Raw genomic sequence first — 17,540 nt, forward strand, 5'->3', positions numbered from 1 at the left:
CTGTCGCTCTCTCTCTGTCGCTCTCTCTCTGTCGCTCTCTCTCTGTCCGCTCTCTCTCTGTCGCTCTCTGTCGCTCTCTCTCTGTCGCTCTCTCTCTGTCGCTCTCTCTCTGTCGCTCTCTCTCTGTCGCTCTCTCTCTGTCGCTCTCTGTCGCTCTCTCTCTGTCGCTCTCTCTCTGTCGCTCTCTCTGTCGCTCTCTCTCTGTCGCTCTCTCTCTGTCGCTCTCTCTCTGTCGCTCTCTCTCTGGTCGCTCTCTCTCTGTCGCTCTCTGTCGCGCTCTCTCTGTCGCGCTCTCTCTGTCGCGCTCTCTCTGTCGCGCTCTCCTGTCGCGCTCTCTGTCGCGCTCTCTCTGTCGCGCTCTCTCTGTCGCGCTCTCTCTGTCGCGCTCTCTCTGTCGCGCTCTCTCTGTCGCGCTCTCTCTGTCGCGCTCTCTCTGTCGCTCTCTCTCTGTCGCGCTCTCTCTGTCGCGCTCTCTCTGTCGCGCTCTCTCTGTCGCGGCTCTTCTCTGTCGCGCTCTCTGTCGCGCTCTCTCTGTCGCGCTCTCTCTGTCGCGCTCTCTCTGTCGCGCTCTCTCTGTCGCGCTCTCTCTGTCGCGCTCTCTCTGTCGCGCTCTCTCTGTCGCGCTCTCTCTGTCGCGCTCTCTCTGTCGCGCTCTCTCTGTCGCGCTCTCTCTGTCGCGCTCTCTCTGTCGCGCTCTCTCTGTCGCGCTCTCTCTGTCGCGCTCTCTCTGTCGCGCTCTCTCTGTCGCGCTCTCTCTGTCGCGCTCTCTCTGTCGCGCTCTCTCTGTCGCGCTCTCTCTGTCGCGCTCTCTCTGTCGCGCCTCTCTCTGTCGCGCTCTCTCTGTCGCGCTCTCTCTGTCGCGCTCTCTCTGTCGCGCGCTCTCTGTCGCTCTCTGTCGCTCTCTGTCGCTCTCTGTCGCTCTCTGTCGCTCTCTGTCGCTCTCTGTCGCTCTCTGTCGCTCTCTGTCGCTCTCTGTCGCTCTCTCTCTGTCGCTCTCTGTCGCTCTCTGTCGCTCTCTCTCTGTCGCTCTCTCTCTCTCTCTCTCTCTCTCTCTCTGTCTCTCTCTCTCTCTGTCCTCTCTCTCTCTCTGTCTCTCTCTCTCTCTGTCTCTCTCTCTCTCTGTCTCTCTCTCTCTCTGTCTCTCTCTCTCTCTGTCTCTCTCTCTGTCTCTCTCTGTCGGCCTCTCTCTCTGTCGGCCTCTCTCTCTCTCCCCCTCTTTGTCGTTCTCTGTTTTATATTTAAATACAGCAAATTTTGAAGGGATGAGAAATAAGTTGATCGACATAACCTGGTCTGAACTATTAATGGGTAAACATGCAGACCAACAGTGGGAAGTACTGTTAGGGTTAGGATTTAGTGTGATCCAGAACCAGTGAATACCCCATGAAGGCAACAGCTCCACTCGTGTAGTTAAGCAACGATGATTAACAAATGAGTTAACTGACAGCATCAAAGAAAAGACTTGCACAAATGCAATGAAAAGTGGAAATCCAGCAGACTGGAGGAGCTATAAAATGCAACCAAAGAATACAAAGAAAGCAATAACCGGGGCAAAAAGGGAATATGAAAAAAATCACCAGCAAGGGATATTGAAACTAACAGCAAAAATGTTCATTAAATATATTAAGAGAAAGAGAGTGATGAGCAATGTGGGCCCGTTAAAGACAGGCGAGACTATAATGGACAATAAGGAAATGGCAGACTTGTTAAATGAGTAAATTGTATCCACAGTGGAGGAAGAGGACAAAATACCAGCGGTATATGGGAACTTAAAAATAAGCGAAGGGGAGGAACTTAGTAGATTTAATATAAGTAAAAAAAAAAAAAGCTAATGGAGAAAGTAATGAGACTTAAGACAGATAAATGATCTGTCCACCCCAAAGTATTAGAAATAGGTATGGAAATTGCAGGTGTTAGTCATGGTTTCCCAAAGTTCTCTAGATTCAGGAATTGTCTTTGGATTGGAAAATTGCAAATGTCACTCCATTATTTAAGAAGGGAAGGAGTGAGAAACCATAAAGCTACAGACCTGTCAGTTTATCAATTGTGGGGAAGCTACTGGAATCATCAGAGACAGAGTGACTGAGCACTTGGACAAGTATCAGTTGATCAAAGAGAGTCAGCATTTCTGAAGGGTAGGTCATGTCTGACTAATCTAGTTAAATTTCTTTTCACTAACCAGGTGGACACGGGAGTGTCTAAGGATGTTGTCTATATGGACTTCCAGAAGGCATTAGATAGGTTCCCAGCATGCATCTGCCCCTAATTTCACTCTAATTGACAGTTGGAATGAAACCATGGGGTGGCTTGTGAGAAATGGAAATGCCACATCGATGCAATAGCGGCTGCAGATTTAGAGAAATGCAGTGGGAACTGCTGCTGCTGATGTGTAGAGAGCAAAACTCAGCATTTCTTCTGTGCTACCCCTGATTTGGAAGTGCTTGATGGGACAGTGTAGAGGGAGCTTTACTCTGTATTTAACCCGTGCTGTACTTGCCCTGCGAGAGTTTAACGGGACAGTGTAGAGGGAGTGTTTCTATGTACCCCTTGCTGTGTGAGGATGGCACTGAACGTAGAGAGGATAAGATGCTCCATATCCCTGAACCGTCACCCATCACTTGACTGGAGTGATGTGTCCCCAGCGTGATTGCCTGCCACGTGCTAACTGATGATGCTTGTACAGAGGAGAGAGCGCTCCAAAGAGGTGTTGGAGAGAAATGCTGTTTAAAAATAGAAATTGTTACATGAATGTTTTGCGTTTTTGATCTTGCTCTTTGTGTAATGATCTGTGCTTCAATGTTTTAACAGATTAAAGGCTCGTGGTCCAGTAAGCGAAGCTCAGAGGAAAGCACTAATCCTTACAGTTACAACAGTATCGTCACTAACTGCTTTGCAGTCTTGTGTGGACCAATGCCACCCAGGTAGGAACAGAAACCTGCAGATGCCTCGCTCCCTCTCTTTCCCCCCCCTTTTCCCCCAGCCCCCCCTCTTCCCCCAGCCCCCTCCACGTATGTTTATCTGGGTGTCTCACATTCTTTGTTTCTCTCTCTCATTCCACCCTCTATCTGTGTGTGTCCATCTCTCTCTCAGTCCCCTCTCTTTCTGCCCCCTCTTCCCTTCTTTCACTGAACTCTGGTAAATTGGGCAGCTTGTGCTCAGTGTCTGTGCAGTACTTTGTGCCAGTATTGCAGCACAGTGGGAAATGTGCGGTATTTCCCGCTCTAGCTCAACAGGCAAATGTTACAGCTTTTGACAGGAGTTTTTGACTCTGGATTGGAGGAGAACCAGGTGCTTGTATATTTCTGTATTTGTGCATCAGACTAACTTATAAAATAGTAAATATGTTTAATAGTTCTTCAATCAAGGGATTGACTGAGTAAAAAACCAAATTGCAATTACCTTTATTCATTGTACTGCCTGTGGCATCAGTTCCAACAGGTACAAAAGAATATAGTTCAATCTCCAGTGTAATGCACTTGTGCTGTCCCGCCAGTCGACAGTACCCCCTCGCCCTGGCCTGTCAGTACTGTATCAGTGGTGTATCAGCACTGCCCCCCCTCCCTGGTGCGTCAGCACTGCCCCCTCTGCAGACACTACCCCCTCTCTCTCTTTTCCCCCCCCCCCGGTGCGTCAGCACTGCCCCCTCTGCAGACACCACCCCCCCCCTCCCCGGTGTGTCAGCACTGCCCCCACTCCCTGGTATATCAGCACTGCCCCCTCTCGCCAATGTGTTAATTAATCTGAAAAGTAAATTTTAAATGGAAATTAAGAATTTCTTTCTGTAGAGAGTGGTAGATATCTGGAGTAATCTGCCAGGGTATTAAATACACAATCATTAGTGTAGTTCAGGCTGGGCAAGCGGAGAGGTGAGGTTCTATGGCATAGTTGGGGTATCAGAAGGATGGGCTTCGATCGGAGAGTTGGGGGTATCGGAAGGATGGGCTTCAATGGGAGAGTTGGGGTATCGGAAGGATGGGCTTCAATGGGAGAGTTGGGGTATCGGAAGGATGGGCTTCAATGGGAGAGTTGGGGTATCGGAAGGATGGGCTTCAATGGGAGAGTTGGGGTATCGGAAGGATGGGCTTCAATGGGAGAGTTGGGGGTATCGGAAGGATGGGCTTCAATGGGAGAGTTGGGGGTATCGGAAGGATGGGCTTCAATGGGAGAGTTGGGGTATCGGGAGGATGGGCTTCAATGGGAGAGTTGGGGATATCAGAAGGATGGGCTTCAATGGGAGAGTTGGGGGTATCGGGAGGATGGGCTTCAATGGGATAGTTGGGGTATCAGAAGGATGGGCTTCAATGGGAGAGTTGGGGGTATCGGAAGGATGGGCTTCAATGGGAGAGTTGGGGATATCAGAAGGATGGGCTTCAATGGGAGAGTTGGGGGATTGGAAGGATGAGCTTCATTGAGGGAGTTAGTGCACTACAAGGATGAGATTGAATAGCTGAATGGCCTGTTGTCCTGCTCTTATTTCTCTATAATGGAGAAACTCCAAAGAAATGTCCCAGACTATGTCTCGGACCTGTTTAGTCATCTTAAGTTTGTATGCAGATTAAGTTTGTATGAGCCTATTGACCAGTGCTTTGATATGTTCATTGACACATGGCTGCAGATTGCTCACTACTTTCTCTCTTTGTCCCCCAGTTTAATTGACAGGCGCGGTTTTTCGGACCCACATACAATGCAGCAGTCTGGGCACCAGCATAATGTTTCTCAGGGAGCGAAAACAGAAGCCAACCTGGTAGGAGGTGACCCCCCTAATGATGTGAATTAATGCCATGCTGTCGTGTTTGACTCCACCTTCCCTCATGCATCTATCCATTCCCCTCTTACCCCATGACCTCACCCTGAGCATGAGCGGAAGCAGAGGCTGCCACTTGTGGGAATGTTTAGCTGCCTGACTCGGTGACATTTTGCATGCAGTTCCGTGGCTGGGAATGTCACTTGAGCCAAGCTCTTGGAAACAGACTGACTCCGTATGTACAAGCGTGTGGGTGTTGTGAAGGATCAGCGCTGGACTCGCGCAGCGAATGGGCTGTAAGGACCTCGGGACGTGTTATTGACTGCAGTCACCTGCCTGACCAGTTTGGGGACATTTCTTTGGAGTGAAATAAGAGCAGGATCATCCTGCTGGAATGAGCTGACCCGAATTACTGAAGCCAGCTGTGTGTTTAGACACAGCACAGCGGCTGTTGGTGCTGAATCATGCTGCTGTTACAGTAAAGGAACAGAGAATGGGAGCTTGTGTTAAAGGGTTATGTTGTATTTGAAAGGGGGAGGTGGAGCCTGAGGGTGGAGGAGGGCTGTCCTTTTAATCTAATTATGAGCCGCTGAGTTGCATCTTTTGCTTCAAGCGGGATTATGGGATGATTGATATCATGTGATTGTTACTGTGGGTTGGCAGTGCCCAGCAGAATGTTCATTACCCTGGGGCACTTGGCATTAATATGTTCTGGGTGTTTGAAGGGAATGGACCCAAGAAAAGCACTACAGGCAAGGGTTGTCGCCAAGTGTTGGTGAGCATTGCTACAGCCTGAAATCTGGTGAAGGTTGGCCAAGGGGCCTCTTTCTGCACTATGGGACCAGGCTGCAGGATTGGAAGTTGCACTCCAGGATCCTGCTAGTACTTTCAGCACTATCTTTGCCAATTTACATACCGCAGTGAGAATTGCACAAGAAACTTCCTGCCAATTTGTTCTACCGCAATGTATTATTTTAAAATATTTTTGTTTTAATCCTCTGCCAGTGTGTTGTCTGTACAGAGAATGTCATTTAATTATTGCTGTTTATTTTCCATTAACTTGTATTTATAATAAAATCGGTGATCTCCGTCTAAGAGTCTTCCCTGATGAACTCTGAGAAGTAGAAATAAAATGGGAGAGTTCGATCAGAGGTTGTGGAAGGGAGTGAAGAGATTGGGGTGGGCAGCGGTCTGAGAGGATAGAGATGGCTGGTTCCACTGTATTATCGGTGCGTTCTAACTTGGCTCTCACAAGTTGTAAGTTTCTTCTTGACCTGTTAATACATCGGTTTCCCTACAATACGTGCTTCTCTCAACATGCTGTCAGGGAAAGAAAGGCAAAATCTGAGGCACAGCATCTCAGTAGCAGATACCATCCAACTTGGAGATTCTAAGTGCAATATTCAGGTTTATTTTCTGGTTCCACAAAGATTTTTCCTGAATTAAAACCGGAGCAGGTTCCCTGCTGCCTGAGTTGGTGAAAGCACTGCGTGGTGTGGTGCTCCATCGTGCAAAACAAAAAGGTTCCAGGTTCGAATTCCAATCTGTGCTGACTTACCTCATTTCAGCTGAGGCCAAACTTGGCCGGGGATCGCAAGGGGACAATCAGCCGGGGCTCCTACTCCTGAGCACCATCCAGTGTCCTCTGTGAAGTGGATGTTGGGCAAGGCCGGGATCGTGCTCAGTTGTGATGTCCCCACACGGTTGAATAACCTGCTGATGCTCACGGCCTCGGCTCACATGACAAATGGCTCTCGAGGGGAGCAAGGTACCCAGTTAGTGCTCGCACCTTCGAGGGGGAGGGAGCAAAAGGGAGGAGAATTGGGGAAAAAAAACACAGAAATCTTGAGGTTTGGATGCAGGTTGATGTCCTAATACTGGTGACATTGGAACTGCAGAGACCTGGAACAATTCGACAGAAGTGTGTGCCCTGGGAAGGTAAATGAGCCCCCTTACAGTCAGGGTTTAAATGAATGTCGGAGGCCACAGAGAGTACACAAAGCCCCTCTGACAGTCTGACCCCACAATGCCAGTGGTGATCGTCTGTCTCTAACCACAGTGCTCATGACACAAGGTGGTGCTGCCTATTGGGTGTGGGCGTGGACTCCATGACATTAGGTGTCTGCAGGAGGCAGTGAGACAGAGAGTAAATGTCTATGATGGCTGGATAGAGGGTCAATGGTGGCTAGGCAGTAAAGGGCTTGGGATGGGATGTGAGGTTTGAAGCTCAGTTCCAGGTCAAATAGGACACTGCAGCTGTACACTGTTTGGTTCTGCTTGAACAGGAGGGATGGAATTGAGGACTGCAGTCTAAATATTCTGGTGTGTGGGGGCGGGTGATGACGATCACACCAGGTTTACCTGTGTTGAGCTGGAGAAGTTGCTAGCTCATCTATGATTGCATTTTCTTAGGAATTCAGAGGCAATAATAGAACTCAAAACACAGGCCTCCGAGTTGGTCCTAGGGTTAGACCCTGTGTGGGAATCTATACAGGTTTTATAGTAACTTAGGAATTCAGGCAGAATTCAACTTGATTGGAGATGAAGACCCCTTAGCTTTCGGATCGATGGGCCCTTGATTGGAATGTGTTTCATACCATCGAAGGAGGTTGCCGTGTTTTATTTTATTCATTCTCTGGATGTGTGTATCACTGGCAAGGCCGGCATTTATTGCTCATCTTTGGTTGCCCTTGTGAAGGTGGTGGTGAGCCGCCCTCTTGCACCGCTGCAGTCGTATGATGAAGGTACTCCCACAGTGCTGTTATGTCGGGAGTTCCAGGATTTTGACCCTGCGATGATGAAGGAATGGCGATATATTGCCAAGTCAGGATGGTGTGCGACTTCGAGGCAATGGTTTTCCCATGCACCTGCTGCTATTGTCCTTCTAGGTGGTGGAGGTATCGGGTTTGGGAGCTGCTGTCGAAGAAGCCTTGGCGAGTTGCTGCAGTGCATCTTGTAGATGGTACACACTGCAGACACTGTGCACTGGTGGTGGAGTGAGTCGATGCTTAAGGTGGTGGATGGGGTGCCGATCAAGTGGGCTGCTTTTTCCTGGATGGTATTGAGCTTCTTGAGTGTTGTTGGAGCTGCACTCATCCAAAATAGTGGAGAGTATTCCATCACACTCCTGACTTGTGCCTTGTAGGTGGTAGAGAGGCTCTGGGGAGTTGGGTGAGCTGCACACCACAGAATATCCAGCCTCTGATCTGCTCCAGTAGCCATGGCATTAATGTGGCTGGTCCAGTTGAGTTTCCGGTCAATGGTGACCCCCATGATGTTGCTGGTGGGGGAATCGTTGATACTAATGCCATTGAATGTCAAAGGGAGGTGGTTAGACTCTCTTTTGGGTAGGATTGATTGGAGAATGGCACTCAAAGGGTTGACGGTGGATAGGCAATGGCAAACATTCAAAGACCGAATGGATGAGCTACAGAATTTGTTCATCCCAGTTTGGCATAAAAATAAAACAAAAAAGGTGACTCAACCGTGGCTAACAAGGGAAATTAGGGATAGCATAAGATCCAAGGAGAGGACATAGAAATTGGCGAGAAAAAGCAATAATCCTGAGGATTGGGAGCAGTTTAGGAGTCAACAAAGGAGGACAAAGGGATTAATTAAGAAAGTGAAAATAGAATGAGAGTAAGCTAGCAGGGAACATAAAAGCTGACTGTAAAAGCTTTTATAGATATGTGAAGAGAAAAAGATTGGTGAAGTCAAGCGTAGGTCCCTTACAGTCAGAATCAGGGGAATTTATAATGGGAAACAAGGAAATGGCAGACCAACTAAATACATACTTTGGTTCTGTCTTCACAAAGGAGGACACAAATAACCTCCCAGAGATGCCAGGGAACATAAGGTCTAATGAGAGGGAGGAACTGAAAGAAATCAGTATTTGAAGGGAAATGGTGTTAGGAAAATTGATGGGACTGAAGGCCGATAAATCCCCAGGGCCTGATGGTCTACATCCCAGGGTACTTAAGGAAGTGGCCCTAGAGATAGTAGATGCATTGCTGGTCATCTTCCAGAACTCGATAGACTCTGGAACAGTACCCATGGATTGGAGGGTAGCTAATGTTACCCCACTATTCAAAAAAGGTGGTAGAGAAAAAGCGGGGAATTATAGACCGGTAAGCCTGACGTCGGTAGTGGGGAAAATGCTAGAGTCTATTATAAAAGATGTAATAGAGCACTTGGAAAGCAGTGACAGGATCGGACAAAGTCAACATGGATTTACAAAAGGTAAATCATGCTTGACTAATCTACTGGAATTTTTTGAGGATGTAACTGGTAAAATAGATAAGGGAGAACCAGTGGATGTGGTGTATTTGGACTTTCAGAAGGCTTTCGATAAGGTCCCACATAAGAGATTAGCGTGCAAAATTAAGGCACGTGGAATTGGGGGCAAGGTATTGACTTGGATAGAGAACTGTCTGGCGGACAGAAAGCAAAGAGTTGGAATAAACGAGTCGTTTTCCGAGTGGCAGGCAGTAACTAGTGGGGTACCGCAAGGATCGGTCCTAGGACCCCAGCTGTTCACAATATATATTAATGATCTGGACGAGGGAATTGGATGTAATATCTCCAAATTTGCAGACGACACAAAGCTGGGTGGGAGGGTAAGCTGTGAGGAGGATGTCGTGAAACTCCAGTACGATTTGGACAGGTTGGGTGATTGGGCAGAAATATGGCAAATGCACAATATAATGTGGATAAATGTGAGGTTATCCACTTTGGTGGCAAAAACAGGAAGGCAGATTATTATTTGAATGGCAATAGATTGGGAGAGGGGGAAGTGCAAAGAGACCTGGGTGTTATTGTGCACCAGTCGCTGAAGGTAAGCATGCAGGTGCAGCAGGCGGTTAAGAAGGCAAATGGTATGTTGGCCTTCGTAGCGAGAGGGTTTGAGTACAGGAACAAGGATGTCTTGCTGCAGTTGTACAGGGCCTTGGTGAGACCACATCTTGAGTATTGTGTGCAGTTTTGGTCGCCTTATCTGAGGAAGGATGTTCTTGCCAGGGAAGGAGTGCAGCCAAGATTCACCAGGCTGATACCTGGGATGGCAGGAATGACGTATGAGGAGAGATTGGGTCGATTGGGCTTGTACTCACTGGAGTTTAGAAGAATGAGAGGGGATCTCATTGAAACTTATAAAATTCTAACAGGACTAGACGGACTAGATGCTGGAAGGATGTTCCCGATGGTCGGGGAGTCCAGAACCAGGGGTCACAGTCTAAGGATAAGGGGTAAGCCATTTAGGACAGAGATGAGGAGGAATTTCTTCACCCAGAGAGTGGTGAACCTGTGGAATTCTCTGCCAAAGAAGGCAGTAGAGGCCAATTCATTAAATATATTCAAGAAGGAGTTAGATGTATTTCTTAAGGCTAAAGGGATCAAGGGATATGGAGAGAAGGCAGGAACAGGGTACTGAATTTGGATGATCAGCCATGATCTTATTGAATGGCAGAGCAGGCTCGAGGGGCCGCATGGCCTACTCCTGCTCCTATCTTCTATGTTTCTATATCCCACGTGTAGGTACTGTACGCCTGAGTGAGTCCCGCGTGTAGGTACTGTACCACTGAGGGAATCCAGCGTGTAGGTATTGTATGCCTGAGTGAGTCCTGCGTGTAGGTACTGTACGCCCGAGTGAGTCCTGCGTGTAGGTACTGTACGCCTGAGTGAGTCCTGCATGTAGGTACTGTACGCCTGTGAGTCCCGCGTGTAGGTACTGTACGCCCGAGAGTCTCGCGTGTAGGTATTGTATGCCTGAGTGAGTCCTGCGTGTAGGTACTGTACGCCTGAGTGAGTCTCGCGTGTAGATACTTTACGGTTGAGGGAGTCCTGCGGTTGAGGGAGTCCTGCGTGTAGGTACTGTACACCTGAGTGAGTCCCGTGTGTAGGTTTTGTACAGGAAGCGCCTCCTCAGGACAGTGTAACAATCCAGTGGGTGATTGTATTGAAATCCACGATAACCAAATGCTGGCAATGCGCAGCTGGCAGCAGCTGAGACGAGTTAAGTTAAAGTTTCGGGTGAGTTGGGGTGAGGGCAAGAGAGGGGTTGGGACGGAGGGGAAAAGAGGGGTTGGACAGGGAAGAGTTGGAGCGGAGGGGTTCGGGGGAGGCCCCAATCCTAGACAAGGCCGTTCATTCCAGTCTGATACGGATTCCCTGGTGATCGAGCTGTTGGGTGTGAAAGAGCTGGAGACACAGCAGTCGTTGGTCTCTGTGTAATGTTGAGTGTTTGTTCCCTAGGAGGATACTTGTGAGGATTTTGCGGTTTCATGCACGGCCTGATGGGATGTAAGAGGTTTCAGAGTGAGGCTGGTGCTGACAGTCAGCTGGTAAGCGTGCTCGCACTCTCGGTCACACTCACTCTCTCATTCTTCATTTTCATCGCCCACGGCCACTGCATGCAGGAGACACACATCAGCCAATAACTAGCTGCTCTCTCATTCACCTGATTGCTCTTTGTTACTATCCAGCCTTTTAACATCGCAGATCCTCGTGTGTCTGTTGTGTTGTGTAAATTTTTTACATGTGTCCTGACCAATGTTCACGTTAATTTTTTAAGGGGGTGCGCGGCCCCTTCAAAATACCATGCATGCGCGGGTTTTCCCAATGAAAAGCAGACAGGCCGGCTGCGCAGGAGGATAGAGAGAAACTCTTCCCATTGGCAGAAGGGTCGATAACCAGAGGGCACAGATTTAAGGTGACTGGAAAAGAACCAGGGGTGACATGAAGAACATTTTTATGCAACGAGTGGTTAAGGTTTGGAATGCACTGCCCGAGAGGGTGGTGGACACAGGTTCAATAGTAGCCTTCTAAAGGGAATTGGATAAATATTTGAAGGAGAAAAAATTGCAGGGATATGGGGAGAGCGGGGGAGTGGGACTAACCGGATTGCTCTTTGAAAGAGCCGGTGCGGACTCGATGGGCCAAATGGCCGCCTTCTGTGCTGTACTATTCTATGATTCTATGATCTGTGCCTCCACAAATGATGAAGCTGGTCCCAGATCCCAGGAAAGTGTTCCTTTCATTCATCTCCGGGTACTGTTCCTCTCTGGTTACTGTTTTCTAATCTATTGATTTAAATGAAATGTTTGTTAAAGCCTCTCTGTATAGCTGACCCTAGCTGGGGTGGTGACTGACGCTCTATAAATGGCCTCAGAACCCCAGGGCTGACCAGGGGGAAAATATAAATCGGGTTTCCTGCTCCTGACCCAGCGACTCCTACTGGAAAGTCATGTGACTACGGGATTGGGTTGTGATGACCCTGATAGTTGAATATCACACCTTTGAATGGCCAGTGGTGTGAGGTATTGGAGTGTAATTGGCATAGGTGGAATCTGCACAACAGTGAGAGTCGGTGCTTTCAGGAGAGGGAAGAAACTTGGAGGATGTAAACAAAACAAAGAGCAAAAAGACTTTAAAATTACTGATCAGGTTTTGGTGAGTGACTCTAAGTTACAATGTTGACATTCAATTATACTCCATATATACATAGAAAGTTAAATGTTCTTTTCAAAGAATGAGGTCCCAACTGTGGTACTACTGGCCCTACATCTAGAAGTAGCTCATTGTTCAACTGTCTGTGCCTGTAACTAGTACATTGTCCTAAATAACAACAGAAAATGCTGGAAATACTCAGCAGGCCAGGCAACATCCGTGGAGAGAAATTAGAGTTGACATTTCGGGTCGAAACCCTTTTTCAAAACTGGAAAGGAAATAAAATATTATTTCCTTTCCAGTTTTGAAAAAGGGCTTGACCCGAAACGTCAACTCTAATTTCTCTCCACGGATGTTGCCTGGCCTGCTGAGTATTTCCAGCATTTTCTGTTGTTATTTCAGATTTCCAGCATCTGCAGTATTTTGCTATCATACTAGCACATTGTCCTACTGGCTGCAAGGAAATAGTGCACTGTCCTATAGGAAGTGTAAATAGTGCACTGTCCTGCTGGAACTATGGCTGTAAATAATGCACTATCCTACAGGAAGTGTAAATAGTGCACTGACCTACCGGAAGTGTGGCTGTAAATAGTGCACTATCCTACTGGAAGTGTAAATAGTGCACTGTCCTACTGGAAATGTAAATACTGAACAGTCCTACCGGACGTGTGGCCGTAAATAGCGCACTGTCCTACAGGAAGTATAAATAGTACACTGTCCTACAGGAAGTGTAAAGAGCGCACTGTCCTACCGGAAGTGTAAATAGTGCACTGTCCAACCGGATGTGTAAATAGTGCACTGTCCTACCGGAAGTGTAAATAGTGCCCTGTCCTACCGGAAGTGTAAATAGCACGCTGTCCTACAGGAAGTGTAAATAGTGCACTGTCCTACTGGATGTGTAAACCGTGCACTGTTCTACCGGAAATGTAAATACTGAACTATCCTACCGGACGTGTGACTGTAAAGAGTGCACTGTCCTACTGGAAGTGTAAATAGTGCACTGTCCAACCGGATGTGTAAATAGTGCACTGTCCTACCGGAAGTGTAAATAGCGCGCTGTCCTACCGGAAGTGTAAATAGCGCACTGTCTTACTGGAAGTGTAAATAGCGCACTGTCCTACAGGAAGTGTAAATAGTGCACTGTCCTACCGGAAGTGTAAATAGTGCACTGTCCTACCGGATGTGTGAATAGTGCACTGTCCTACCGGAAGTGTAAATAGCGTGCTGTCCTACCGGACGTGTGACTGTAAAGAGTGCACTGTCCTACTGGAAGTGTAAATAGTGCACTGTCCTACCGGAAGTGTAAATAGCGCGCTGTCCTACCGGAAGTGTAAATAGCGCACTGTCTTACTGGAAGTGTAAATAGCGCACTGTCCTACAGGAAGTGTAAATAGTGCACTGTCCTACCGGAAGTGTAAATAGTGCACTGTCCTACCGGATGTGTGAATAGTGCACTGTCCTACCGGAAGTGTAAATAGCGCGCTGTCCTACCGGACGTGTGACTGTAAAGAGTGCACTGTCCTACTGGAAGTGTAAATAGCGCACAGTCCTACAGGAAGTGTAAATAGAGCCTTGTCCTACCAGAAGTGTAAATACTGAAATGTGCTACCGGAAGTGTAAGTGCACTGTCCTACTGGAAGTGAGGCTGTAAATAGTGCACTGTCCTAGAGGAAGTGTAAATAGTGCACTGTCCTAGAGGAAGTGTAAATAGTGCACTGTCCTACAGGAAGTGTAAATAGTGCACTGTCCTACAGGAAGTGTAAATAGTGCCCTGTCCTACCAGAAGTGTAAATACTGAAATGTGCTACCGGAAGTGTAAATAGTGCACCATCCTACTGGAAGTGTGGCTGTAAATAGTGCACTGCCCTACCGGAAGTGTAAATAGTCCACTGTCCTAGAGGGAAGTGTAAATGGTGCACTGTCCTACCGGAAGAGTAAATAGTGCACTGTCTTACAGGAAGTGTAAATAGTGCACTGACCTACTGGAAGTTTAAATAGTGCACTATCCTACAGGAAGTGTAAATAGTACACTGGCCTAATGGAACTGTGGCTGTAAATAATGCACTATCCTACAGGAAGTGTAAATAGTGCACTGTCCTACTGGAAGTTTAAATAGCGCACTATCCTACAGGAAGTGTAAATAGTGCACTGTCCTACTGGAACTATGGCTGTAAATAATGCACTATCCTACAGGAAGTGTAAATAGTGCACTGCCCTACTGAAAGTGTGGCTGTCAATAGTGCACTGCCCTACCAGAAGTGTGGCTTTAAATAGTGTACTGTCCTACCAGAAGTGTAATAGAGCACTATCCTACAGGAAGTGTAAATAGTGCACTGTCCTACCAGAAGTGTAAATACTGAAATGTGCTACCACAAGTGTAAGTAGTGCACTGTCCTACCGGAAGTGTAAATAGTGCACCATCCTACCGGAAGTGTGGCTGTAAATAGAGCACTATCCTACAGGAAGTGGAAATAGTGCACTGTCCTACTGGAGGTGTGGCTGTCAATAGTGCACTGCCCTACCAGAAGTGTGGCTGTAAATAGTGTACTACCCTACAGGAAGTGTAAATACTGGACTGTCCTACTGGAAGTGTAAATAGTGCACTGTCCTACTGGAGGTGTAAATAGTGCACTGTCCTACTGGAGGTGTGGATGTAAATACAGGAAACTTTTTTTTTATCCGGGACTGGCGTGGTGCCGGTTGATCAAAAAGTCCGGATTACCGAGAGGTATACTTACTAAGGTACGAGAGCCCCGTACACGGCCACAGATCCAGGCGTCCTTGTTGCATGGCAACAGGTGCAGGAACCCCGGTTACATGGCCACAGGTGCAGGAACCCCGGTTACACGGCCACAGATCCAGGCGTCCGTGTTGCATGGCAACAGGTGCAGGAACCCCGGTTACATGGCCACAGATCCAGGAACCCCGGTTACACGGCCACTAATATGAAGTAAAATTTACCTGAACCTACACCTGAATTTTGCTGGTTGAGAGATTTCCGGTTATTTAGGTGCCGGTAAAAAGAGTTTCCTGTAATGCATTTTCCTACAGGAAGTGTAAATAGTGCACTGCCCTACCGGAAGTTTGGCTGTAAATAGTGTACCACCCTACACGAAGCGTAAATGGTGCACTGTCTTACCGGAAGTGTAAATAGTTCACTGCCCTACTGGAAGTGTAAATAGTGCACTGCCCTACCGGAAGTGTAAATAGTGCACTGTCCTAGAGGAAGTGTAAATCGTGCACTGTCCTACTGGAAGTGTAAATCGTGCACTGTCCTACTGGAAGTGTAAATAGTGCACTGCCCTACTGGAAGTGTGGCTGTAAATAATGCACTATCCTACCGGAAGTGTTACTAGTGCACTATCCTACCGGAAGTGTGAATAGGCACTGCCCTAACGGAAGTGTGAATAGTGCACTGTCCTACTGGAAGTGTGGCTGTAAAGAATGCACTATCCTACCGGAAGTGTAAATAGTGCACTGTCTTTCCGGAAGTGTAAATAGTGCACTGTCTTTCCGGAAGTGTAAATAGTGCACTGTCCTACAGGAAGTGTAAATAGTGCACTGTCTTTCCGGAAGTGTAAATAGTGCACTGTCCTGCCGGAAGTGTATATAGTGCACTGTCCTACCGGAAGTATAAATAGTGCACTGTCCTACTGGAAATGTGGCTGTAAATAATGCACTATCCTACCAGAATTGTTACTAGTGCACTGCCTTACCAGAAGTGTTACTAGTGCACTGTCCTACAGGAAGTGTAAATAGTGCATTGTCCTACCGGAAGTGTAAATAGTGCACTGTCCTACAGGATGTGGAAATAGTGCACTGTCCTACTGGTAGTGTGGCTGTGAATAGTGCACTATCCTACAGGAAGTGTAAATAGTGCACTGTCCTACTGGTAGTGTGGCTGTAAATAGTGCACTATCCTACTGGAACTGTAAATAGTGCACTGTCGTACAGGAAGTGTAAATAGTGCATTGTCCTACCGGAAGCGTAAATAGTGCACTGTCCTGCCGGAAGTGTAAGTAGTGCACTGTCCTGCCGGAAGTGTAAATGGTGCACTGACCTGCCGGAAGTGTTAATAGTGCATTGTCCTGCCAGAAGTGTAACTAGTGCACTGTCCTACCGGAAGTGTAAATAGTGCACTGTCCTACCGGAAGTGTAACTAGTGCACTGTCCTACCGGAAGTGTAACTAGTGCACTGTCCTACCGGAAGTGTAAATAGTGCACTGTCCTACCGGAAGTGTAACTAGTGCACTGTCCTGCCGGAAGTGTAAATAGTGCACTATCCTACAGGAAGTGTAAATAGTGCACTGTCCTACCGGAAGTGTAAATAGTGCACTGTCCTACCGGAAGTGTAACTAGTGCACTGTCCTACCGGAAGTGTAAATAGTGCACTGTCCTACCGGAAGTGTAACTAGTGCACTGTCCTGTCGGAAGTGTAACTAGTGCACTGTCCTGTCGGAAGTGTAAACAGTGCACTGTCCTACCGGAAGTGTAAACAGTGCACTGTCCTACCGGAAGTGTAAATAGTGCACTGTCCTGTCGGAAGTGTAAATAGTGCACTGTCCTGTCGGAAGTGTAAATAATGCACTGTCCTGCCGGAAGTGTAAATAGTGCACTGTCCTACCGGAAGTGTAAATAGTGCACTGTCCTACCGGAAGTGTAAATAGTGCACTGTCCTACCGGAAGTGTAAATAGTGCACTGTCCTGTCGGAAGTGTAAATAGTGCACTGTCCTGTCGGAAGTGTAAATAGTGCACTGTCCTGCCGGAAGTGTTAATAGTGCACTGTCCTACCGTCTTACACCTGTCAATAGTGCCTTGTTGAACTGATGATGGGATGTATGCACAAATTCCTACCGGTGACACACCTGTAAATCGTGCATGGTCCCACCCACACCCCACACACTTGTGAAAAAGAGGCCACGAATATGCAGTATCAGTGTTCACGCTGAGGGTGCCCTTGAGTCTAGGAGGCTGACATGGGTACCATTTTGTGAGTATAACTCTCATTAATAGTGGTTCTGATCTTTCAGTTTCATGCTGGCCTGAGTTGTGTTGTCTAAAATCCCAACTAATCACTGAGTAAACACAACTCCCCTGCCTGGGATTGCCATCATCTGTTGTGTGCAGGTTCAATGTACTGAAGAACCCGACAGTGGAAATATTTGGCCTGATGTCCAAGACCAGTTTAGGTTCTAACATTTCTTTAAAGTTTCAAGCTGCGATGTATTGGTAATTTCTGAAACTCCGACACCGTGAAGCTGCTAGGCGGTGCCATATGTGACTGAAGTTTTTATTTCCATCGGTATTTCCCTGCTATTTAAAAACCTGCTCTGCTCTGACCTCTGGCATCAT

General features: G+C 47.5%; 1 protein-coding gene across 1 annotated transcript in view; it reads left to right on the plus strand.

Moving 5' to 3' along the window:
* Positions 1-17,540, plus strand: part of zdhhc18a (zDHHC palmitoyltransferase 18a) — a 51,010-nt gene that overhangs the window by 23,675 nt on the left and 9,795 nt on the right. Inside the window, exons 7-8 of the mRNA XM_085962731.1 lie at positions 2,809-2,921; positions 4,648-4,744. Coding sequence (XP_085818857.1) covers positions 2,809-2,921; positions 4,648-4,744 — 210 coding nt within the window. The remainder of the gene's footprint in view (positions 1-2,808; positions 2,922-4,647; positions 4,745-17,540) is intronic.

Source organism: Somniosus microcephalus, chromosome 20 (genome assembly GCF_052327205.1).
Source record: "Somniosus microcephalus isolate GS21.2 chromosome 20, FLI_Smic_1.0, whole genome shotgun sequence".
Classification (NCBI taxonomy): domain Eukaryota; kingdom Metazoa; phylum Chordata; class Chondrichthyes; order Squaliformes; family Somniosidae; genus Somniosus; species Somniosus microcephalus.